Below are 20347 nucleotides of genomic sequence, written 5' to 3' on the forward strand. Positions count from 1 at the left end.
TTCATGTGATGATTGAGGTCTCGATATTGAGATTGAACATGATATTTATATTGTCCATGGTGTATTGAGAATGAATATGTGTTTAAATAGTGATGGTAAGATGTGTAGGTAGAAGTAGTGTAATGAAGTTGGTAGGAAATGAGATGAAAATATGGTAGTTCTTACGAGTTTTAACATAATCATTGGAATATTGATACAAATTTTGTGAGGCCATAACCATTAGAAAGCTAAGATATAAGGTTACAACTTTCATGTCTTGAGTTTTGTCCAAATCATTGTGGAAGACAAGCCAAAAGCGCCCCGAAGTGGGTCGTGTGTATCGTCACTCCTACAATGACACATGTTGGGAGAATGAGCATAACTTTTTACTCAGACCTCAAAATGACATGAAACTAGTTGGAGATACAAGCCAGGACATAGAGCTACAACTTTCATGTTTATCACTTTTTCAGATTATGAACGAAAGAGTCCTTTCTGAAGCGATCTTTGAGGTGGCTGTGCGCAGAGTGGCGCCCAAGTGGTAAGAAATGACCGCCCGAGCGCCAATGGTTCTGGATTTTTGGTTTCGGACAGAAAGTTCCGCGCTCGAGCGGTAATTTACGACCGCCCGAGCGCCGTCCTGTATTTAAAATAGGATAAGTTTCGAATTTCTGAGCCATTGTATCAGTTCTTTCTTTTCCCTTCACAGCAAGACACGAAAGAAAAACTTAGAAATCTTCCTCCAAAGCTCTCTTCTTCATTCATTTCATCACTTTGAGGTAAGAACTTAGTTCTCCATCACAAGAACATCATATAGGTGTAAGTTTTCTTCTCTTTTAGTTGTTCTACATGTAGAGGAGTGATTTTCACCTAGTCTATACATAGTGATGGGTTTATTGATGTATTTGACAGTATAGGAGCAAATACACCGTCTCAAACCAGTGTTCTTAAGCTTGGACAGTATGTTGGCATGTTCTTGAAGTAATACATGATTAATATTATGAATTTACAGTACTTCCCATTGAGTATTGCTATATGTACATTGTTAGTATCTTATGGATGAAAATATAGCACTATATTCCATTGTTATGTATTAAATATGTAAGAAACTCATGATTATTGATGATGGGTGCTATGTTATAAACATGAACATGAATATGAAAGGAAAAGGACTAATTTTTACATGATATAGAGCTTGTTGACGTCATGGGTGGTTTTAAGTCCACCAAAGCTATTGGCCAATATATGTTCATGGGGCGTGGGGTTGCCAAAGGTTGCTCCCTGACGTCCAACACAGTAGTAGCTATATAATAAAGTAAACACGGTAGTACAGGTCAACTAATGAGGCTCAAGTACAAAAATGAACATGAATATATGCTATGATATGACATGGTTTAAAGATTCATTGTTGTTCACGACTTGATATGTATGTTCCTTCGACGCATATTGATACGTACAAGTGCCAACTTATTGAGTTTTATAAACTCACGTAGCTCATGTATTACAGGATCAGGTAGTGAAGAGACGAAGGATGTCGGTTCGCCAATGGATGCTTGTGTCGTGCCTTACCTCGACAAGAACCGAGACGTCTTATTGTATAGCTTCCGCATATGTATTGTAGTAAATTTTATGTCAGGGTTTGAAACAAGTTCCATGTCATGTATGATGATACAAAGTATGTTTGTATATGAAAATATGTTTATAAGTGTTTATAAATAGTATTGCTTGAGTTTTTGGTGTATACAAAATATAGGGACATCATGCCAAAATTTTTATAAACCGTCAAAGTGATGCCTCTTGTTTGAATTGCTTCATAATATAGATATATCATTCAAACCCTATTTTGATTATTGTAATCATGTCAAGTATAGAGCAAGGGTTTGAGAGGGAAGACACTGCACTTCATCCATACATGGGGAAATCGGCAAGTAAGTATCTTTGTATTATATAGTTTATGCTAAGTTATGTGTCTATGTATCCTACATGTAGGTTAAGATAAGAAACGATGCCACCGAAACGTAAGGTACATGAAGGAGAGTCATCTAAGGGCAAGGCCCCAGCAACCGATGAAGGCAGTACGCCACGACCGGTAGATGACTTTGCTCAATTGCTCCAACAACAAGCGAAAGTTCATGGGGAGCAGATACAACAATTACTTGAGATGCAACAGACTACTCACGAGCAGGCACACGCACACGCCATGCTACCCAGACAAGGACATGTTCAAACAGATGTGTATGATCGTTTTCGACGTCTGAATCCTCCGGAATTCATGGGAAGCACCGATCCAGCAGTAGCAGAAGAATGGATTAAATCATTGGAGTCCATCTTCTCCTACCTTCATATGGAAGATGCAGACAAAGTAACGTGTGCCATATTTTTATTAACAAAGCATGCAAGAATATGGTGGGAGAGTCCAAGGGTGGCATTACCTACGATACCATTGACTTGGGAAACTTTCAAAACCGTGTTTTGCAACAAGTATTTCAGTAAAGATGTACGAGCCAAGAAAGCCACTGATTTCCTTAATCTGAATCAAGGAACCATGTCAATGGGGGAATACATACAACAATTCGAGGCCGGAGTCCAATATGTTCCATATGTTGCACAGGATGACACAAGTAAGGGCGAACACTTCATGAGGGGACTTCGCTCTGAAATTAAAAGAGATGTACGAATGTCGAAGGTTGTTACATACGGGGAGATAGTGGAAAGAGCACTTATGGCTAAACAAGATGAGCAAGACATTGACAGAGATAGGCAACAGCGAAGACAGCAGTACTTTCAAAAGAGCCAAGGAACAGGACAAGGCAAAAAGATTGATAACAAAGGTACTCGACAAGAGGAACCCCGTGGCAAGGGTCCCCCTCCACATAAAGAACAGAACAGACCACCTTGTCCTAAATGTGGCAAACTTCATGGAGGGGAATGTATGCAAGGTTCCAATGTTTGTTATCGTTGCAAAAAACCAGGGCATCTCTCCAGGAATTGTCCAGGCAGTTTTGAGAAAGTACAGGGATGCCTTTTCTCGATGACCAAAGAAGAAGTGATGCGGATACATCGATGATCACTGGTATGTTCTTGATTTCTGGTATTACTGCAATTGTTTAACTAGACTCAGGAGCCACGCATTCCTTTATTTCGGAATCGTTTGTAAGGAGACTGGGCATTACAGCAAGTACAACAGAGACACAACTTGCCATAGCCTTACCTTCCAGGCAAGAATTACAGACAGATCAGATTGTGCGAGGGTGTCCAATATATGTCCAAGGCCATCAGATGTATGCTAAATTGATAGTTTTGAAAATGACCGATTTTGATGTGATATTGGGAATGGATTGGCTCAAAATACAGAGTTACTATTGACTGTGGCATAAATATGATCAAGTTTGCACCAGTAGGAGCTGAACCATTCACAGTAGCAAGTGCAGGTATATCCTTACCTCTTCGGATAATCTCTTGTATGAAGGCTTGTAAATTACTACAGAAGGGGTGTCAAGGATATTTAGCATATGTGTTAACTATTGATCCACCGGTTCGTGAATTAAAAGATACAGATGTTGTTTGTGAATTCCTAGAAGTATTTTCTGATGATGTTACAGGCTTACACCCAGATAGAGAGATCGAATTTGTAGTTGATGTTGTGGCAGGAACTCATCCGATCTCAAAAGCCCCTTATCGATAGCCCCTACAGAAATTAAAGAATTGAAAGAACAGTTACAAGAGTTACTTGATAAAGGGTTTATTAGACCGAGTTTTTCACCGTGGGGTGCACCTGTTTTGTTTGTGAAAAAGAAAGACGGTACTCTTCGTTTATGTATTGATTATCGGGAGTTGAACAAAGTGACAATAAAAAATAAGTATCCACTCCCAAGAATTGGTGATTTGTTTGATCAATTACAAGGAGCTGCTATCTTTTCAAAAATTGATTTACGATCAGGCTATTATCAACTAAAAGTGAAATCAGATGATATCTCAAAGACTGCCTTCCGGACCGGGTATGGGCATTATGAATTTCTTGTAATGCCATTTGGACTAACAAATGCTCCAGCAGCTTTTATGGATTTAATGAACAGAATTTTCAAGCCATTTTTAGACAAGTTCGTGATTGTGTTTATAGATGATATTCTCATCTACTCACGAACTGTGGAGGAGCATAGAGAACATTTGCAATTAGTTTTGCAGACTTTGAAGGATAAACATTTATATGCCAAATGGAAGAAATGTGAATTTTGGCTTGAACAAGTAGCATTCTTGGGTCATATCATTTCAAAAGAAGGCATATCAGTGGATCCAAGCAAGATTGAAGTTGTTAATAACTGGCTATGACCTACCACTATTACCGAGGTACGTAGTTTTCTTGGGTTAGCTGGTTATTACCGTCGTTTTATAGCGGGATTTTCCAAGATAGCATTACCTTTGACTGCGTTAACACAAAAGAATGTGAAATTTGTATGGAACGAAGCATGTGATCGCAGTTTCAAAGAGTTAAAAACAAAATTGACATCAGCACCGGTCCTTGCGATTCTAGAAGGATCAGGAGATTTTGTGGTATACAGTGATGCTTCGAAACAAGGTTTAGGGGCAGTTTTAATGCAGCACGGAAAGGTGATCGCTTATGCCTCAAGACAATTAAAGTAATATGAAAAGAATTATCCCACACATGATTTAGAACTGGCAGCAGTGGTATTTGCGTTGAAAATATGGCGCCATTATCTGTATGGTGAACGGTGTGAAATATATACGGACCACAAGAGTTTGAAATATTTATTCACACAAAAAGAATTGAATATGCGTCAACGACGTTGGTTGGAATTAGTGAAAGATTATGATTGTGTTATTAATTATCATCCAGGTAAAGCCAATGTTGTTGCAGATGCGTTAAGTCGAAAGTCCAGTTCTATTGCTGCAATGCAAGTACAAGAACAAATCCTATGGGATTTACAGAATTTGAAGATTGATGTTATGCCAAAGGGAAATGCAATCCAATTATAATCCCTCATGGTTCGAACAACGCTTGCAGACCGAATCAATGCCGAACAAAATACAAATACTGAATTACAACAACTGAGGCAGCGAGATGAAGAAAAAGGAAATTTGAACTTTGAATTGAATGGGAAAGGAATATGGACATATCGAGGGAGAATGTGTGTGCCAAAGCAAGGAACTATCAGAAATGACATTCTTATTGATGCTCATGCTACTCCCTATTCGATCCATCTAGGAGGCACAAAAATGTACAAAGATTTGAAACCATTATTTTGTTGGCCAGGTATGAAAAAGGACATTGCTCAATTTGTTGCACAATGTCTAACTTGTCAACAGGTCAAGACTGAACATCAAAGACCAGCAGGACTCCTGAAACCATTGCCTATTCCTGAATGGAAATGGGAACACATCACGATGGATTTCATTCTTGGTTTGCCAAGAACACAAAGAGGGTTCAATGCTATATCGGTTATTGTGGATCGACTTACGAAATCAGCTCACTTTCTTCCGGTGAAGACCACATACACGATGAATCAATATGCTGAAGAATACATCCAAGAGATAGTGAGACTTCATAGCATCCCAGTGTCCATTGTATCTGGTAGAGACCCCAAATTTACGTCTGAATTTTGGAAGAGTTTACATCATGCTATGGGAACTCGATTGGCATTTAGTATGGCGTTCCATCCTCAAACTGATGGACAATCAGAACGAGTGAATCAGATATTGGAAGATATGTTGAGGGCATGTACTATTGATTTTCCAGGTAGTTGGGACAGTAAACTACCGTTGGCTAAATTTACAAATAACAATAGCCATCAGTCAAGTATTGGAATGGCACCATATACTGCATTATATGGTAGGAAATGTCGCTCTCCGGTGCATTGGGATGAAGTAGGAGAAAGAAAATTATTAGGCCCTGAATTGGTACAACAGACAGCTGAATTGGTAACTAAGATCAGAGAACGAATGCACACCGCACAGAGTCGATAGAAAAGCTATGCTGATATGCGACGTCGTCGATTGGAATTCCAAGTCGGTGACCATGTATTTGTAAAAATATCACCATTGAAGGGCATTTTTCGTTTTGGTAAGAAGGGAAAATTGAATCCAAGATTTATCGGTCCATTTGAAATCTTGGAAATAATAGGAGATAGAGCCTACCGAGTTGCTTTACCACCGAACTTGTCAAACGTTCATAATATTTTTCACGTTTCCTTGCTACGAAAGTATTTGGCCAATCCTTCTCACATTCTTCATTATGAACCATTAGAGCTTACATCGAATCTCTCGTATGAAGAACGACCGGTCCAAATCCTCGATAGGAAATCAAAAGTGTTATGAGGCAAGGAAATACCCTTGGTAAAACTGTTATGGCGCAATCATGCAATTGAAAAAGCAACATGGGAGCGAGAAGACGAGATTCAACAGAGATATCCTGAACTATATGGTACGTCAAATTTCGAGGACGAAATTCTTTGAAGGAAGGGAGAATTGTAATGCCCGGTTACTCGTACAAATGATAATAATGCGTTTATGTCGTTTATTATGTAGTTATTTAGCTCATTAGATTTCACGTGACGATTGAAGTATCAATATTGAGATTGAACATGATATTTATATTGTCCATGGTGTATTGAGAATGAATATGTGTTTAAATAGTGATGGTAAGATGTGTAGGTAGTAGTAGTGTAATGAAGTTGGTAGGAAATGAGATGAAAATATGGTAGTTCTTACGAGTTTTAACATAATCATTGGAATATTGATCCAAATTGTGTGAGACCATAACCATTAAAAAGCTAAGATATAAGGTCACAACTTTCATGTATTGAGTTTTGTCCAAATCATTGTGGAAGACAAGCCAAAAGCGCCCTGAAGTGGGTCGTGTGTATCGTCACTCCTACAATGACACATGTTGGGAGAATGGGCATACCTTTTTACTCAGACCTCCAAATGACATGAAACCAGTTGGAGATTAAAGCCAAGACATAGAGCTACTGTAAGGCTTGAGATTTATTAGTCTTCATTGACGTGATATTCGAAGACATGAGTATGCATGACATGTAATGAGAGGCATTAAGTGAGATGAGATTATGAAATGTGGCAAGAAATGAAGACCGCACCCGCGCTAAGGAAGCTACCGCACCCGCGGTTGATGGACAAAGAGTTGGGAAATTTTTACAGTAGCCACACCGCACCCGCGGTACCAGAAAGAACGCACTCGCGGTGCAGCTACAGTAGGGTCACCGCACCCGCGGTAAAAACGGGACCGCACCCGCGGTCGACATTTATGAATTTTTTGAAAGGCATGCCGAAGCTTGAGCGCACCTGCGGTTGAAAGAGACCGCACCCGCGGTGCTGCATGCGAGCAATCCACCTTTGTTTCTTATGATGACACATGGCATATATATATAGAATTGTGTTGAGTCTTCATTTTGAGCATTCCAGCAGACCAGCAACAAGAGAGAAAGAGATTTCCAAGCTTTCCTTTCAACTTTATCACTTGGTTGTGTAAGATTTATCCATCCAAATTTTAATCCAAGTTGAGATTCTTGTTCCTCTTGACAAAGGCTTCAAAAGGGTATACTTTTGATATCTTCTCAACATGATCTAGATTCCATGTGTTGAAAGAATTATAATATGATGGTTATATTGTGTTCTTGACATATTGAGCATAGTATATTCGCAACCGGATCGATTATCGGATGGCGTATGCTATTGATAAGAATTTCAGCATATATTGTATATAAGATTATACAGATTTCAGAAGTTATGTATGCTTTTGATGAAGATTATGAGTTGTGGATATGGATTATGTTGTTATTGAGTTACCGGTATCACAAGATTATGCCGTTGTACCGTCGAGGGGTATCGAGATTTATTATTGATGCATATATGTGTTGAATGGAGTTGTATCTTGATAGAGTACATCTATACATTGCCATTTCAGATTTGATTGACAGACTTGATATTCGACTTCGAGATCTCGATTGATTCCAACGACAAGAAGGTATAATTCATGTTTTGTTGGGGAAGACACAACTCAAATGAGATTCAATTTGAGTTTCCCAACAAAATTAAATACTTGTTCTGTTTGTACTTTATATTGATTTATATATATGTACTGAGATAGGAGTGTCATTGGTAGATACGCCAATTTTCTAAACGTTCGGTGATATCGATGCTTCGGATCAGATTCACTCCGATTGTAGATTTCGATACAGACCAGACCGAAGTTTAGGAATAAGATGTAACGCCACCCCGATTGGGAGAGTAGGTGGGAGACCTGTTACATCTTATTCACACCGGGATCCCTAGACTTAGATACGAGTCGAGTTAAAAGTAAGAGTCATATTGTTTTATCTGTATTCACTAATGTGTCATAATTACTTATTATGTGTTATGATTTGTATTAACTTGCATGACATGCATGTATACATGTTTTATACTGGGATTTATTCTCACCGGAGTATCCGGCTGTTGTCTTGTTTTGTATGTGTGCATGACAACAGGTGGGACATGATCGGGGTCAAGAAGATGAGTTAGAGTGGTGATTCCGGACTTATTGTAGACTTGGTTTAATACTTGAAATTTAGTGGTTGAACCTTAGACTAGTTTGAATAATTGTTGTACATTATTGTACTTATATACTGAGATGTATATTAGTAACATTCCATTACGCTGCGCACTTGTGTTTTAAAAGAAAAATTTTTAGACCCTGTTTAATTTAATTGATAATTAAATCTCAAAGATGATTAAGAAGATGATTAGCATCCCGGTCCCCACAACAGGTGGTATCAGAGCGATAGATCCTTTAGACTGAGATAGAAGAGAATGAGCGGGGTAGATTGAGTTTTTTTTTCCTTGCATGTGATTGCTAGCATGAGATTTATTTTAATGTTGTTTTACATTATGTATGCTAGCATGATACTATGATTTACTGCTTTGAAATACATGTTTACCTGATTATCCGATTTGAGTTGGTATTATGTATTATTGAGTATGAATCAGATCTGATTCATGATCAGCACTAAGATGATCCGAGAAAGAATGGAACAGGTTTGTAGTATTTGGGTTACTAATGGTTTTGGTAATCAGATATACCTCCTAGAAGAATTCCAGAACAGGACAGTACTTCGGTTGAACAGATAGATATATCAGAACTCAGATGGAAATACAGTTGAAGAAATTTCAGTCGTTTCAACCGCCGATTTTGAGGGGTACTGAGATGTCTGAAGAGTGTCAGAATTGGTTAGATGACATAGAACTGTTTTTGATTTGCTTAAGTATTCAGATGAACAGAGAATTAAATAGTTGCCCAACCAGTTACGAGAGGCCGCCAGGAGTTGGTGGATTACAATCAAGGGAGTATTAGAACAACGTGGTACTGTGATCACGTGGGAAATCTTCAAAGCTGAATTCTATCGAAGATTTTTCCTTGTTTCGTACCGGGAAGATAAAAGAGTAGAGTTTGAGGATTTGAGACAAGGCCAACTGAATATTGAAGAATATGTTGCTAAATTCTCTACTCTACTGCGTTTTGTTCCTCAGATAGCTGGGAATGATGAAGCTGTAGCTGAGCAGTTCATCAAAGGATTGAATTCAGAGATAGTTGCATTGATAAATATGCAGCGACCTTACCATTTTGCTGATACTTTGAGTAGGGCAAAGAGAGCTGAGGTGAGTCTGATTCGACAACGAGAAAGGTTAGATGTGATTCAACTCCCTCTTAGATTTGATAAAGGCAGTACGATTGGAAAGAAAGATTTGCTGAAAGCTCGAAAGAAACAGTTTAAGAAGTTAGGAAGCGGACTGAGTAGTTCGTCTAGCTCTAGAGGTTCCAGCCCGAGTTATACTAGAGTATATTGCAGAACTTGTGGAGGGAGACATCCCACAGAGCAATGCCCGGGAGTGACTGGTAGTTGCCATATTTGTAGACAGCCGGGACACTTTGTGAGAGTTTGTCCTCAGAGAAGTTCCCGAAGATTTTAGGGAGCAGAAGAATGAGGAACAGACACCGGACACACCTGATGATAGAGTGGCAGGTACTGTTCTTTTATGATTATATTGCATAGGTATTGATATATACTAATGCATTCCCTACGATTATTTTTGACTGAGTTGCATTGAGATATGTTGTATCTGTTGAGTCTGATTGTACTGTAGTATTGATTCCCTTACTTTTTGGGAAAGAAAGATTGATATCAGAGATTTCTGTAAAATATTGTATACAACAGTAAGATGAGAATGAGGTCGAGTTAAATTATGATGCACTTGTGTTTCTGATTTGACCGCATTATTGATATTAATATGCTGAACAAGTACAGAACTATTGTAGATTCCTTCCAGAAAAATATAAGATTCAGACCAGATAGGGCTGATGAGTAGAAATTCCACGGTAAGGATTCTAGATCTAGAATTCCTTTGATATCTGTATTATTTATGACTCGATTGATATAGAAAGTAGCAGATGGTATCTTTATGTATTCAGTAGACATGCTGAAATCGAGCCTAGTATTGGCAGATTTGCCAAGTGATGTACGAGTTGGTTGACGTCTTCCTAGATAAGATTTTGGATTTGCTTTATATCAGGAAGATAGATTTCAGAATTGAATTGATACCAGGTACTGTTTGTATTTTAAAATTCAGTACAGAATGATATTGAATGTACAGAATGTCACTGAATGAATTGAAAGAATTGAAATATCGGTAGAAGAATACTGACCAAGAGTTACATCTGATTTAGTGCTTCTCTTGGAAATATTCAGTTCTGTCTATAGATTGATAAATCATGTGTTCAGAGGTATTCTAATGATTTATGCTAATTATATCTATGATATGTGGATATATTCGCAGCGTCTGATCGATTGAATCAAACAATTGAAGATTGTATTGGATACTTTGAGAATTGTGATTATTGTATACAGAAATTATTCAGATAAGAATCTTGCTTGAAAAAGATTGTATTCAGAATAAGCAATATCTGAAGCTAATATATCGATTGATTTTGACACCGTTGAGATTGTGATCAGTGACTGAGAACGATACCAATATCAGAAAATCAGAAATTTCAGAAATGTAAGAAATTTATTTTTGGTCTGAGTTGGCAGATTATCTTATACGATTGTTGTTTTGGATCTGCTTGAGTATTATTATTGTTCTAAAACAATATTTGAGACAGCTTATATTGTTTGAGGGCATATTATATTTGCAGATGGTATATAGCAATCGATCAGAAAGACATGAAGACGTGATTGATTTGTCAAAATTGACGATATTGCCAGAAATTGCCGTTTTATGAGTTTACTGAACTCACTAGATCAGTATAGATTAGTGATATTGTGAATCTGATTTGATAGTATTGTTATTCTGAGTCAGTGTTTGATACAGATTATTCAAACCGAATCAGAGCTGAATTCGAGAATTTCGGTAGTTCAGAGATTTAACCAGAATGTTCAGAACTTAAATTCGATAATCAGAGCAGAACATCGATCAGTGTGGCAGATATGTGATTTTTACTGTATGAGAATGATTATCGTATGATGTCAAATGTGTCAGATTTGCACGACAGAATTTGATATCGATAGTCAGAACCGAATACCAGGTAGGTATTTTTTTTTAAATTTATATTATTAACTGATTTGTTTGTACCAAATAGTTCGAATCTGAAATGACAGGTAGTGTCCGAAACGCATCGTAGTAGATTCGGTTTCATTTTGGTGGATGAGAATGTATGATATTCGAACAGATAGTTTTGACATAGACAGATTAAATCAGTTGTGACAGAATTTGTACTGAAATGTTGGCAGAATTTGTACTGAAATGTCTGAATCACCAATAAATGAAGATAGAAAGATAGAAATCAGAAGAGTTATTACAGAATTGGTGTATTTCTGACTAGACATGGGGAGTATAATTCGATGAATTTTGTAATGAGATCACTATAATACTTTCCAGATTGTGATATAATATGATTGTGATTGACAGATTGTTCAATCTATATCTATTAGTTTGTACAAGATGACGTACAAACATGACCAGATGACAAAGATCGATGTCAAAGAAATGGTCAGATTGATCAGAATGTTGAAGTAGATTATATTAGATTTTAAATTTTTAATTGAGTTTGTACTTGTGGCAGAATATACCATGATCTCTCTCATATATTATCCACCGACTGACAGATAGCCAGAGTGTACTATACGGATATTGAGAGATATCCAGAGAGCTGCAGTGCTGGATGCTAGCACCAGTTGATATGACATATTGTCACTGTGTGAATTATTGTACGATCATAGTTATCAGATAACCAGATGGATAATGAAATAGTTACAGACGATATATTGTAAAGTGAGTACCGCAGATTTCTTTGGTATAAGAATAATATCTCGGAGATACCTGAGATAAGATTTGATACGGTCAGAGATATGACAAAGAAAATGTAGCTAATTCAGAAGAGAATGAAGATAGCTCAGACCAGACAGACTTAATATGCCAACGTCGGATGGTGACGATTGATAGTTGGGGCCGAAGATTTAATATATCCTTGACTGGGATAAACAAATTTGATAACAGCTGATGATATTGATTTGGTATGAGCTGTTGATTGGTATATACGGATGTTGTATAGCCAGTATTGTGAGATTGATTCTGTCAGAGTTATTTCGAAGGGTATTATGATATTATGCCCTTGAATTATTATTCCAATTTAGAATCACAGATCCGTACAAGAAAGATATTTCAGAATAAAGACTATTCTATTATTGAAAATACAGTAAGTTGACAGGGCATCAAAGAGACTATCTGAAAGACAGAATTTGTCATGAGATTAAGATTTCAGAATGGATTCATTGAGATTAGTTTCTGATTTAAACTCTGTATACATTTCTTCTGATATGTCTGAATTGATTACTTGCGAGTTCGAGGACGAACTCAGATCTAAGAGGGGGAGAAATGTAAGGCTTGAGATTTATTAATCTTCATTGACGTGATATTCGAAGACATGAGTATGCATGACATGTAATGAGAGGCATTAAGTGAGATGAGATTATGAAATGTGGCAAGAAATGAAGACCGCACCCGCGCTAAGGAAGCTACCGCACCCGCGATTGATGGACAGAGAGTTGGGACATTTTTACAGTAGCCACACCGCACCCGCAGTACCAGAAAGAACGCACTCGCGGTGCAGCTACAGTAGGGTCACCGCACCCGCGGTCGACATTTATGAATTTTTTGAAAGGCATGCCGAAGCTTGAGCGCACCTGCGGTTGAAAGAGACCGCACTCGCAGTGCTGCAAGCGAGAAATCCACCTTTGTTTCTTATGTTGACACATGGCATATATATATATAGAATTGTGCTGAGTCTTCATTTTGAGCATTCCAGCAGACCAGCAACGAGAGAGAAAGGGATTTCCAAGCTTTCCTGTCAACTTTATCACTTGGTTGTGTAAGATTTATCCATCCAAAGTTTAATCCAAGTTGAGATTCTTTTTCCTCTTGACAAAGGCTTCAAAAGGGTATACTTTTGATATCTTCTCAACATGATCTAGATTCCATCTGTTGAAAGAATTATAATATGATGGTTATATTGTGTTCTTGACATATTGAGCATAGTATATTCGCAACCGGATCGATTATCGGATGGCGTATGCTATTGATATTAATTTCAGCATATATTGTATATAAGATTATACAGATTTCAGAAGTTATGTATGCTTTTGATGAAGATTATGAGTTGTGGATATGGATTATGTTGTTATTGAGTTACCGGTATCACAAGATTATGCCGTTGTACCGTCGAGGGGTATCGAGATTTATTATTGATGCATATATGTGTTGAATGGAGTTGTATCTTGATAGAGTACATCTATACATTGCCATTTCAGATTTGATTGACAGACTTGATATTCGACATCGAGATCTCAATTGATTCCAACGACAAGAAGGTATAATTCATGTTTTGTTTGGGGAAGACACAACTCAAATGAGATTCAATTTGAGTTTCACAACAAAATCACATACTTGTTCTGTTTGTACTTTATATTGATTTATATATATGTACTGAGATAGGAGTGTCATTGGTAGATACGCCAATTTTCTAAACGTTCGGTGATATCGATGCTTCGGATCAGATTCACTCCGAATTGTAGATTTCAATACAGACCAGACCGAAGTTTAGGAATAAGATGTAACGCCACCCCGATTGGGAGAGTAGGTGGGAGACCTGTTACATCTTATTCACACCAAGATCCCTAGACTTAGATACGAGTCGAGTTAAAAGTAAGAGTCATATTGTTTTATCTGTATTCACTAATGTGTCATAATTACTTATTATGTGTTATGATTTGTATTAAACTGCATGACATGCATGTATACATGTTTTATACTGGGATTTATTCTCACCGGAGTATCCGGCTGTTGTCTTGTTTTGTATGTGTGCATGACAACAGATGGGACATGATCGGGGTCAAGAAGATGAGTTAGAGTGGTGATTCCGGACTTATTGTAGACTTGGTTTAATACTTGAAATTTAGTGGTTGAACCTTATACTAGTTTGAATAATTGTTGTACATTATTGTACTTATATACTGAGATGTATATTAGTTACATTCCATTACCCTTCGCACTTGTGTTTTAAAAGAAAAATTTTTAGACCCTGTTTAATTTAATTGATAATTAAATCCCAAAGATGATTAAGAAGATGATTAGCGTCCCGGTCCCCACAGCTACAACTTTCATGTTTACCACTTTTTCAGATTATGAACGGAAGAGCCATTTCTGAAGCGATCTTTGAGGTGGCGTGGCAGAGTGGCGCCTGAGCGATAAGAAATGACCGCCCAAGCGCCAATGGTTCTGGATTTTTGGTTTCGGACAGAAAGTACCTCGCTCGAGCGGTAATTTATGGCCGCCCGAGCGCCGCCCTTTATTTAAAATAGGATAAGTTTCGAATTTCTGAGCCATTGTATCAGTTCTTTCTTTTCCCTTCACAGCAAGACACGAAAGAAAAACTTATAAATCTTCCTCCAAAGCTCTCTTCTTCATTCCTTTCATCACTTTGAGGTAAGAACTTAGTTCTCCATCACAAGAACATCATATAGGTGTAAGTTTTCTTCTCTTTTTGTTGTTCTACATGTAGAGGAGTGATTTTCACCTAGTATATACATGGTGATGGTTTTATTGATGTATTTGACAGTATAGGAGCGAGATACACCGTCTCAAACCAGTGTTCTTAAGCTTGGACAGTAAGTTGGCATGTTCTTGAAATAATACATGAGTAATATTATGAATTTCAAATACTTCCCATTGATTATTGCTATATGTACATTGTTAGTATCTTTTTGATGAAAACATAGCACTATATTCCATTGTTATGTATTAAATATGTAAGAAACTCATGATTATTGATGATGGGTGCTATGTTATGAACATGAACATGAACATGAAAGGAAAAGGACTGATTTTTACATGATATAGAGCTTGTTGACATCATGGGTGGTTTTAAGTCCACCAAAGCTATTGGCCAATATATGTTCATGGGGCGTGGGGTTGCCAAAGGTTGCTCCCTGACGTCCAACACAGTAGTAGCTATATAATAAAGCAAACACGGTAGTACAGGTCAACTAATGAGGCTCAAGTACAAAAATGAACATGAATATATGCTATGATATGACATGGTTTAAAGATTCATTGTTGTTCACGACTTGATATGTATGTTCCTTCGACGCATATTGATACGTACAAGTGCCAACTTATTGAGTTTTATAAACTCACGTAGCTCATGTATTACAGGATCATGTACTGAAGAGACGTAGGATGCCGGTTCGCCAATGGATGCTTGTGTCGTGCCTTACCTCGACAAGAACAGGGACGTCTTATTGTATAGCTTCCGCATATGTATTGTAGTTAATTTTATGTCAGGGTTTGAAACAAGTTCCATGTCATGTATGATGATACAAAGTATGTTTGTATATGAGAATATGTTTATAAGTGTGTATAAATAGTATTGCTTGAGTTTTCGGTGTATACAAAATAAAGGAACATCATGCCAAAATTTTTATAAACCGTCAAAGTGATGCCTCTTGTTTGAATTGCTTCATAATATAGATATATCATTCAAACCCTATTTTTATTATTGTAATCATGTCAAGTATAGAGTAAGGTTGTGACACCTTTCTTCTAATCGGGTCCACGACTAGATGATTTGTTTCTCTTCCAAATTGCACTAGAAAAATTGGAAGAAGTTTTGACGTTGGGGATCGAAATTTGAGAGACCTTGGGAGATAGGATTTTCGAAAAACCCAAGGAGATGGAGGCTAGGTTTTTTCGAAATTTTTGTATCAAAATTGTGTGTTGTAACCTTAACCCTAATACATATATATAAGAAATATTGTCTACCTATTAATCGATCCTATCAAGTGGTATCAGAGCTCAGTTGAATCTTGTCTCAGAATATTCTCACTTACAAGATGGAGGCTAGGTTTTTTCGAAATTTTTGTATCAAAATTGTGTGTTGTAACCTTAACCCTAATACACCTTTCTTTAACATATATATAATCTCTTTATCTATGTTTGATAACATTGGTATACAGATAAAGAAATAACAAACCATGAAATAATGAATTATATTAAAATAAAGATTGTTTATTACAACTGAGTCAATAAAATCCCTAGCCAACAGTTGACTTGCAGGGCATCTACTCTTACAATCTCCCACTTTCCCTAGAGCCAACTACCCATAAATTTTAATCACATTGCTTCGCGATGCTTTTCAAACAATGGTCCTGGCAAGGGCTTTGTAAGTGGATCAATAACATTATCTGCAGAGGGGACTCTTTCGACTGATATATCTCCTATTTACAAAATCTCCCGTATGATGTGGAACTTCCTCAGTACATGTTTGGATCGCTGATGAGACATTGTTTCCTTTGCTTGCGCAATGGCACCAGTGTTGTCGCAGTACAACGGGACTGGATCAACTCCATCAGGAATAACGCCCAAATCTTGGACAAATTCCTCATCCAAAATGCCTCTTTTGCTGCAGTAGATGCAGCAATGTATTCAGCTTCAGTGGTGGAATCCGCAACGGTGTCTTGCTTGGAACTTTTCCAAGAGACAGCCGCACCATTTAGCATGAATACAAAACCACTGGTCGATTTTGAATCATCTACATCACATTGGAAGCTAGAATCAGTGTAGCCTTCCAATTTCAATTCTCCACCCCCATAAACCATGAACAAGTTCTTAGTCCTTCTCAAAAACTTAAGAATATCTTTCACGGTTTTCCAATGAATTGGACTAGGGTTCTCCTGATATATGCTTGTAACACTCAGAGCGTAAGCAATATCAGGACGTGTCGATATCATACCATACATGATACTACCAATGGCTGACGCATATGGAATACGTGTCATCATCTCTATCTCTTCATCAGTTTTGGGACACATAGCTTTGGATAGAGTAACACCATGACACATTGGTAAGTATCCTCTCTTGGACTCTTCCATAGAGAATCGCTTCAGAAAGGTATCGATATAAGTGGCTTGGGTGAGCCCCATCGTCCTCTTTTATCTATCTCTAAAGATTTGTATTTCCAATACATATGATGCTTCACCCATGTCTTTCATGAAGATTTTAGTTGCTAACCATACGTTAGTTGATTGTAGTAGTCCTACATAATTTCCAATGAGCAGGATATCATCAACATAATGTACTAGGAATGTCACTGCACTCCCACTACAAGAAAAGTGGGTTTTCACAGCGTGCAATGTGCGTCGCGCGTCGCAAAATTGAAAGCCGTCTTAAGTTTGAAACTATTGGCAGCGTGCGGTTTACACCGCGGTTTATTATAATAACGGCGTGCAGAGTGTGCTATTGATAGTTATCTTTCGGCGGCGTGCACCGCGTGCTATGGCTAAAAGTATTAACGACGTGCAAAACATGCTGTTGATATGTTCAACAATTGGCAGCGTGCAATGCATGCTGCGGTTTACTCTAATCACGGCGTGCAGAGTGTGCTATTGATAGTTATCTTTCGGTAGCGGGTACCGCGCGCTATGGTTAAGATTATCAACGTCGTGTAAGCATGCTGTTGTTATGTTGAACAATTGGCAGCGTGCATTGCACGCGGCAGTTAAAGGTATCCAAGGCGTGCATAATATGCCGTTGATAAGTGATCTATTAGTTGCATGGTGCGATTAAAAGTAGTGATCTATTTCCAGGTTGCAATGCAAGCTGTAGTTGACATATTCAACATTGTACAAAGTGTGCTATCGATTTGGTTTATTAGCAACGTGCAACACATTAACGTTATTTTTATTATTATGAACCAAAATTGAAACAATAATATCGAAACTCAAAAGATTTATCACACCACATCCAACCAATTACCAGAATAAATGCATGTAATAAGATAACATAAAAACAAAGTAAATAATGTCAATTCTCATTTATCCAATAAAACAAAAAACTTGATAAAGTAAACAAAATACTCAGTAATATGATGGTTTGATGCAATATTGTATCTAATTCTAGAACCAATAGGAACTGTATCAGTCATACAAAACGATAAATTTAGAAAACCATGCTACTGTGCTTCCAACAGCATCATCCAGAAATATCATTTCAGAATTCGGTCGAATCAAGTCTACCTACTCCACAAGAACTCTATCAACCCAAACTTTCCAACAAGATCCACCAAGAGGAACATGATGCACTTTTACCGTTGAATCTGTGGATGCAATTCGACCTTCAGCAACAACTCCATCACCACACCAGTGAAGCAACTTACATTTAGTATTTTCAGGGATATCTCCATGACTCACATTCTTTAAATTTGACTGCATATAAACAATACAAAGTATTAATTATGCCATATCTATTTTATAACAAATGTGGTTTAGATAACACAAACTTTTAAGATAGTTACCCGAGATGCAGCTTGATGTTGGTTCACATTATCAGCATTACCTTTTTTTTTGGGACGATTGATATCACAACCGCTACCAATATCATTCCCAATCCCAATACTGCCACCACTACCAACCTACATATTGAGATAAAGCAAAAAATATCTCAAACAACAAATCTCCAATGTAAGAAGCTTCATTAAATTACTTCTACTGTGAGGTCACTATAAAATCTACTGTGCAGAAGAAGCACATTGCATGTCAACAATTTCAATCTAAAATATAATTTAATTATTTAGTAAGGAAGACAATATACAAATTATTATGACCAAATTAAATATAAAAATTCAAGTGCAAAATAAAAATGCATTAAAGCTAGAAAGTAAACTAAATCAAACTAGTGACGCTTATACCATTTTTCTACTCAACAATAAACGAAAAAGTGATCAAGACAAAATCATAGTTCACTAAACAAGAATTCTCAATAGCATCAATACAAATTATTTTATCTAATTTCGTTTAATTACTAACCTGTTCTTGCTCATTTTTTTGTCTCATATTTTGGAAAACAATGGACCTCATTTGTTGCACTTCTTGTTGAAGGCTGTGCATCATACTTTGAAGTTGTTTAATAGTTCCATTTTGTTGCAAAGATGCTCCAACTTTTGAAGGTGTAACTCCAAAGCTCATTCCTCGCACTATACCTCGAATTTCCTTCCCAAATACAAGGCTAATTGCATCCTCATCAATGTTAGTAGTGTTTTGAGATTCAGGTGCACATTCTTCTATTTCTTTCTGCAAATTACAAACAAATAATTTTTGAGAAAATAATGAATTTAAGTTGACTAGTTTTTTTCTGATAGAAATAATTTTACTACCATTTTTTCTCCAACAGCTTCACCACTAGGTTGTCCATTTTTCTTCTTATGGCCTTCCACCCATACTTTTGTTCTTGTAATTGGTATATCAGCAGAACTTGTTTGCTCCTAGAATATGAGGCATATAGAAAAATATGAAAAATTCATTAGGAACACAATTCAAAAAATGTATCATTACAATTAAAAATAAGAAATCTTTGAAAAGAACTTTTCATAAGTTTTTTCAAATAATAATAATTATCATAATGTGACCTAAATGAGCATAACCTCTCCTGCTCATTGTGTGGTTGTGTCTTTTCTTTTCCCTCATTGCCTTAAATTTTTCACTCTTTTCCTGAAATTAAAAAACATATAACATATTCATATATAATTGATTAGTCACATGATTGCTAAATATTAAAGAGCTAGAATACTTGGCACACGGGCTCTGCAGATAAGGTTCAGTTTAAGCCTATTGGTATCTAGGTTGCATTTTTTTGTTTATTTTGATATATTGAATTGGTATGCTGGAATGTTTTTTGCTGATCACATCTTTATGCATGAACCAGTATGCTGGAATGTTTTTTGCAAGTATGTTATTTTAGTATGCTGGAATGT

The 20347-nt window shown here is 37.0% G+C and overlaps 1 protein-coding gene across 3 annotated transcripts in view; it reads right to left on the bottom strand.

Annotated features, from left to right (window-relative positions):
• Window positions 1-18387: 18387 nt before the first annotated feature.
• The window catches only part of LOC142542842 (uncharacterized), a 38095-nt gene continuing 36135 nt past the window's right edge, over window positions 18388-20347 (bottom strand). For 2 of the 3 annotated variants that reach the window (XM_075649700.1, XM_075649690.1), the window contains 5 exons: window positions 20018-20084; window positions 19751-19858; window positions 19404-19667; window positions 18893-19009; window positions 18388-18803 (listed from right to left, as the gene is read on the bottom strand). In XM_075649700.1, the coding sequence (XP_075505815.1) occupies window positions 18615-18803; window positions 18893-19009; window positions 19404-19667; window positions 19751-19753 (573 nt within the window). In that variant the 5' untranslated portion in view covers window positions 19754-19858; window positions 20018-20084 and the 3' untranslated portion in view covers window positions 18388-18614. The remainder of the gene's footprint in view (window positions 18804-18892; window positions 19010-19403; window positions 19668-19750; window positions 19859-20017; window positions 20085-20347) is intronic. The other variant, XR_012819593.1, reaches the window with a different exon arrangement.

Source organism: Primulina tabacum, chromosome 1, assembly GCF_025594145.1.
Source record: "Primulina tabacum isolate GXHZ01 chromosome 1, ASM2559414v2, whole genome shotgun sequence".
In the NCBI taxonomy this organism is placed as follows: Eukaryota; Viridiplantae; Streptophyta; class Magnoliopsida; order Lamiales; family Gesneriaceae; genus Primulina; species Primulina tabacum.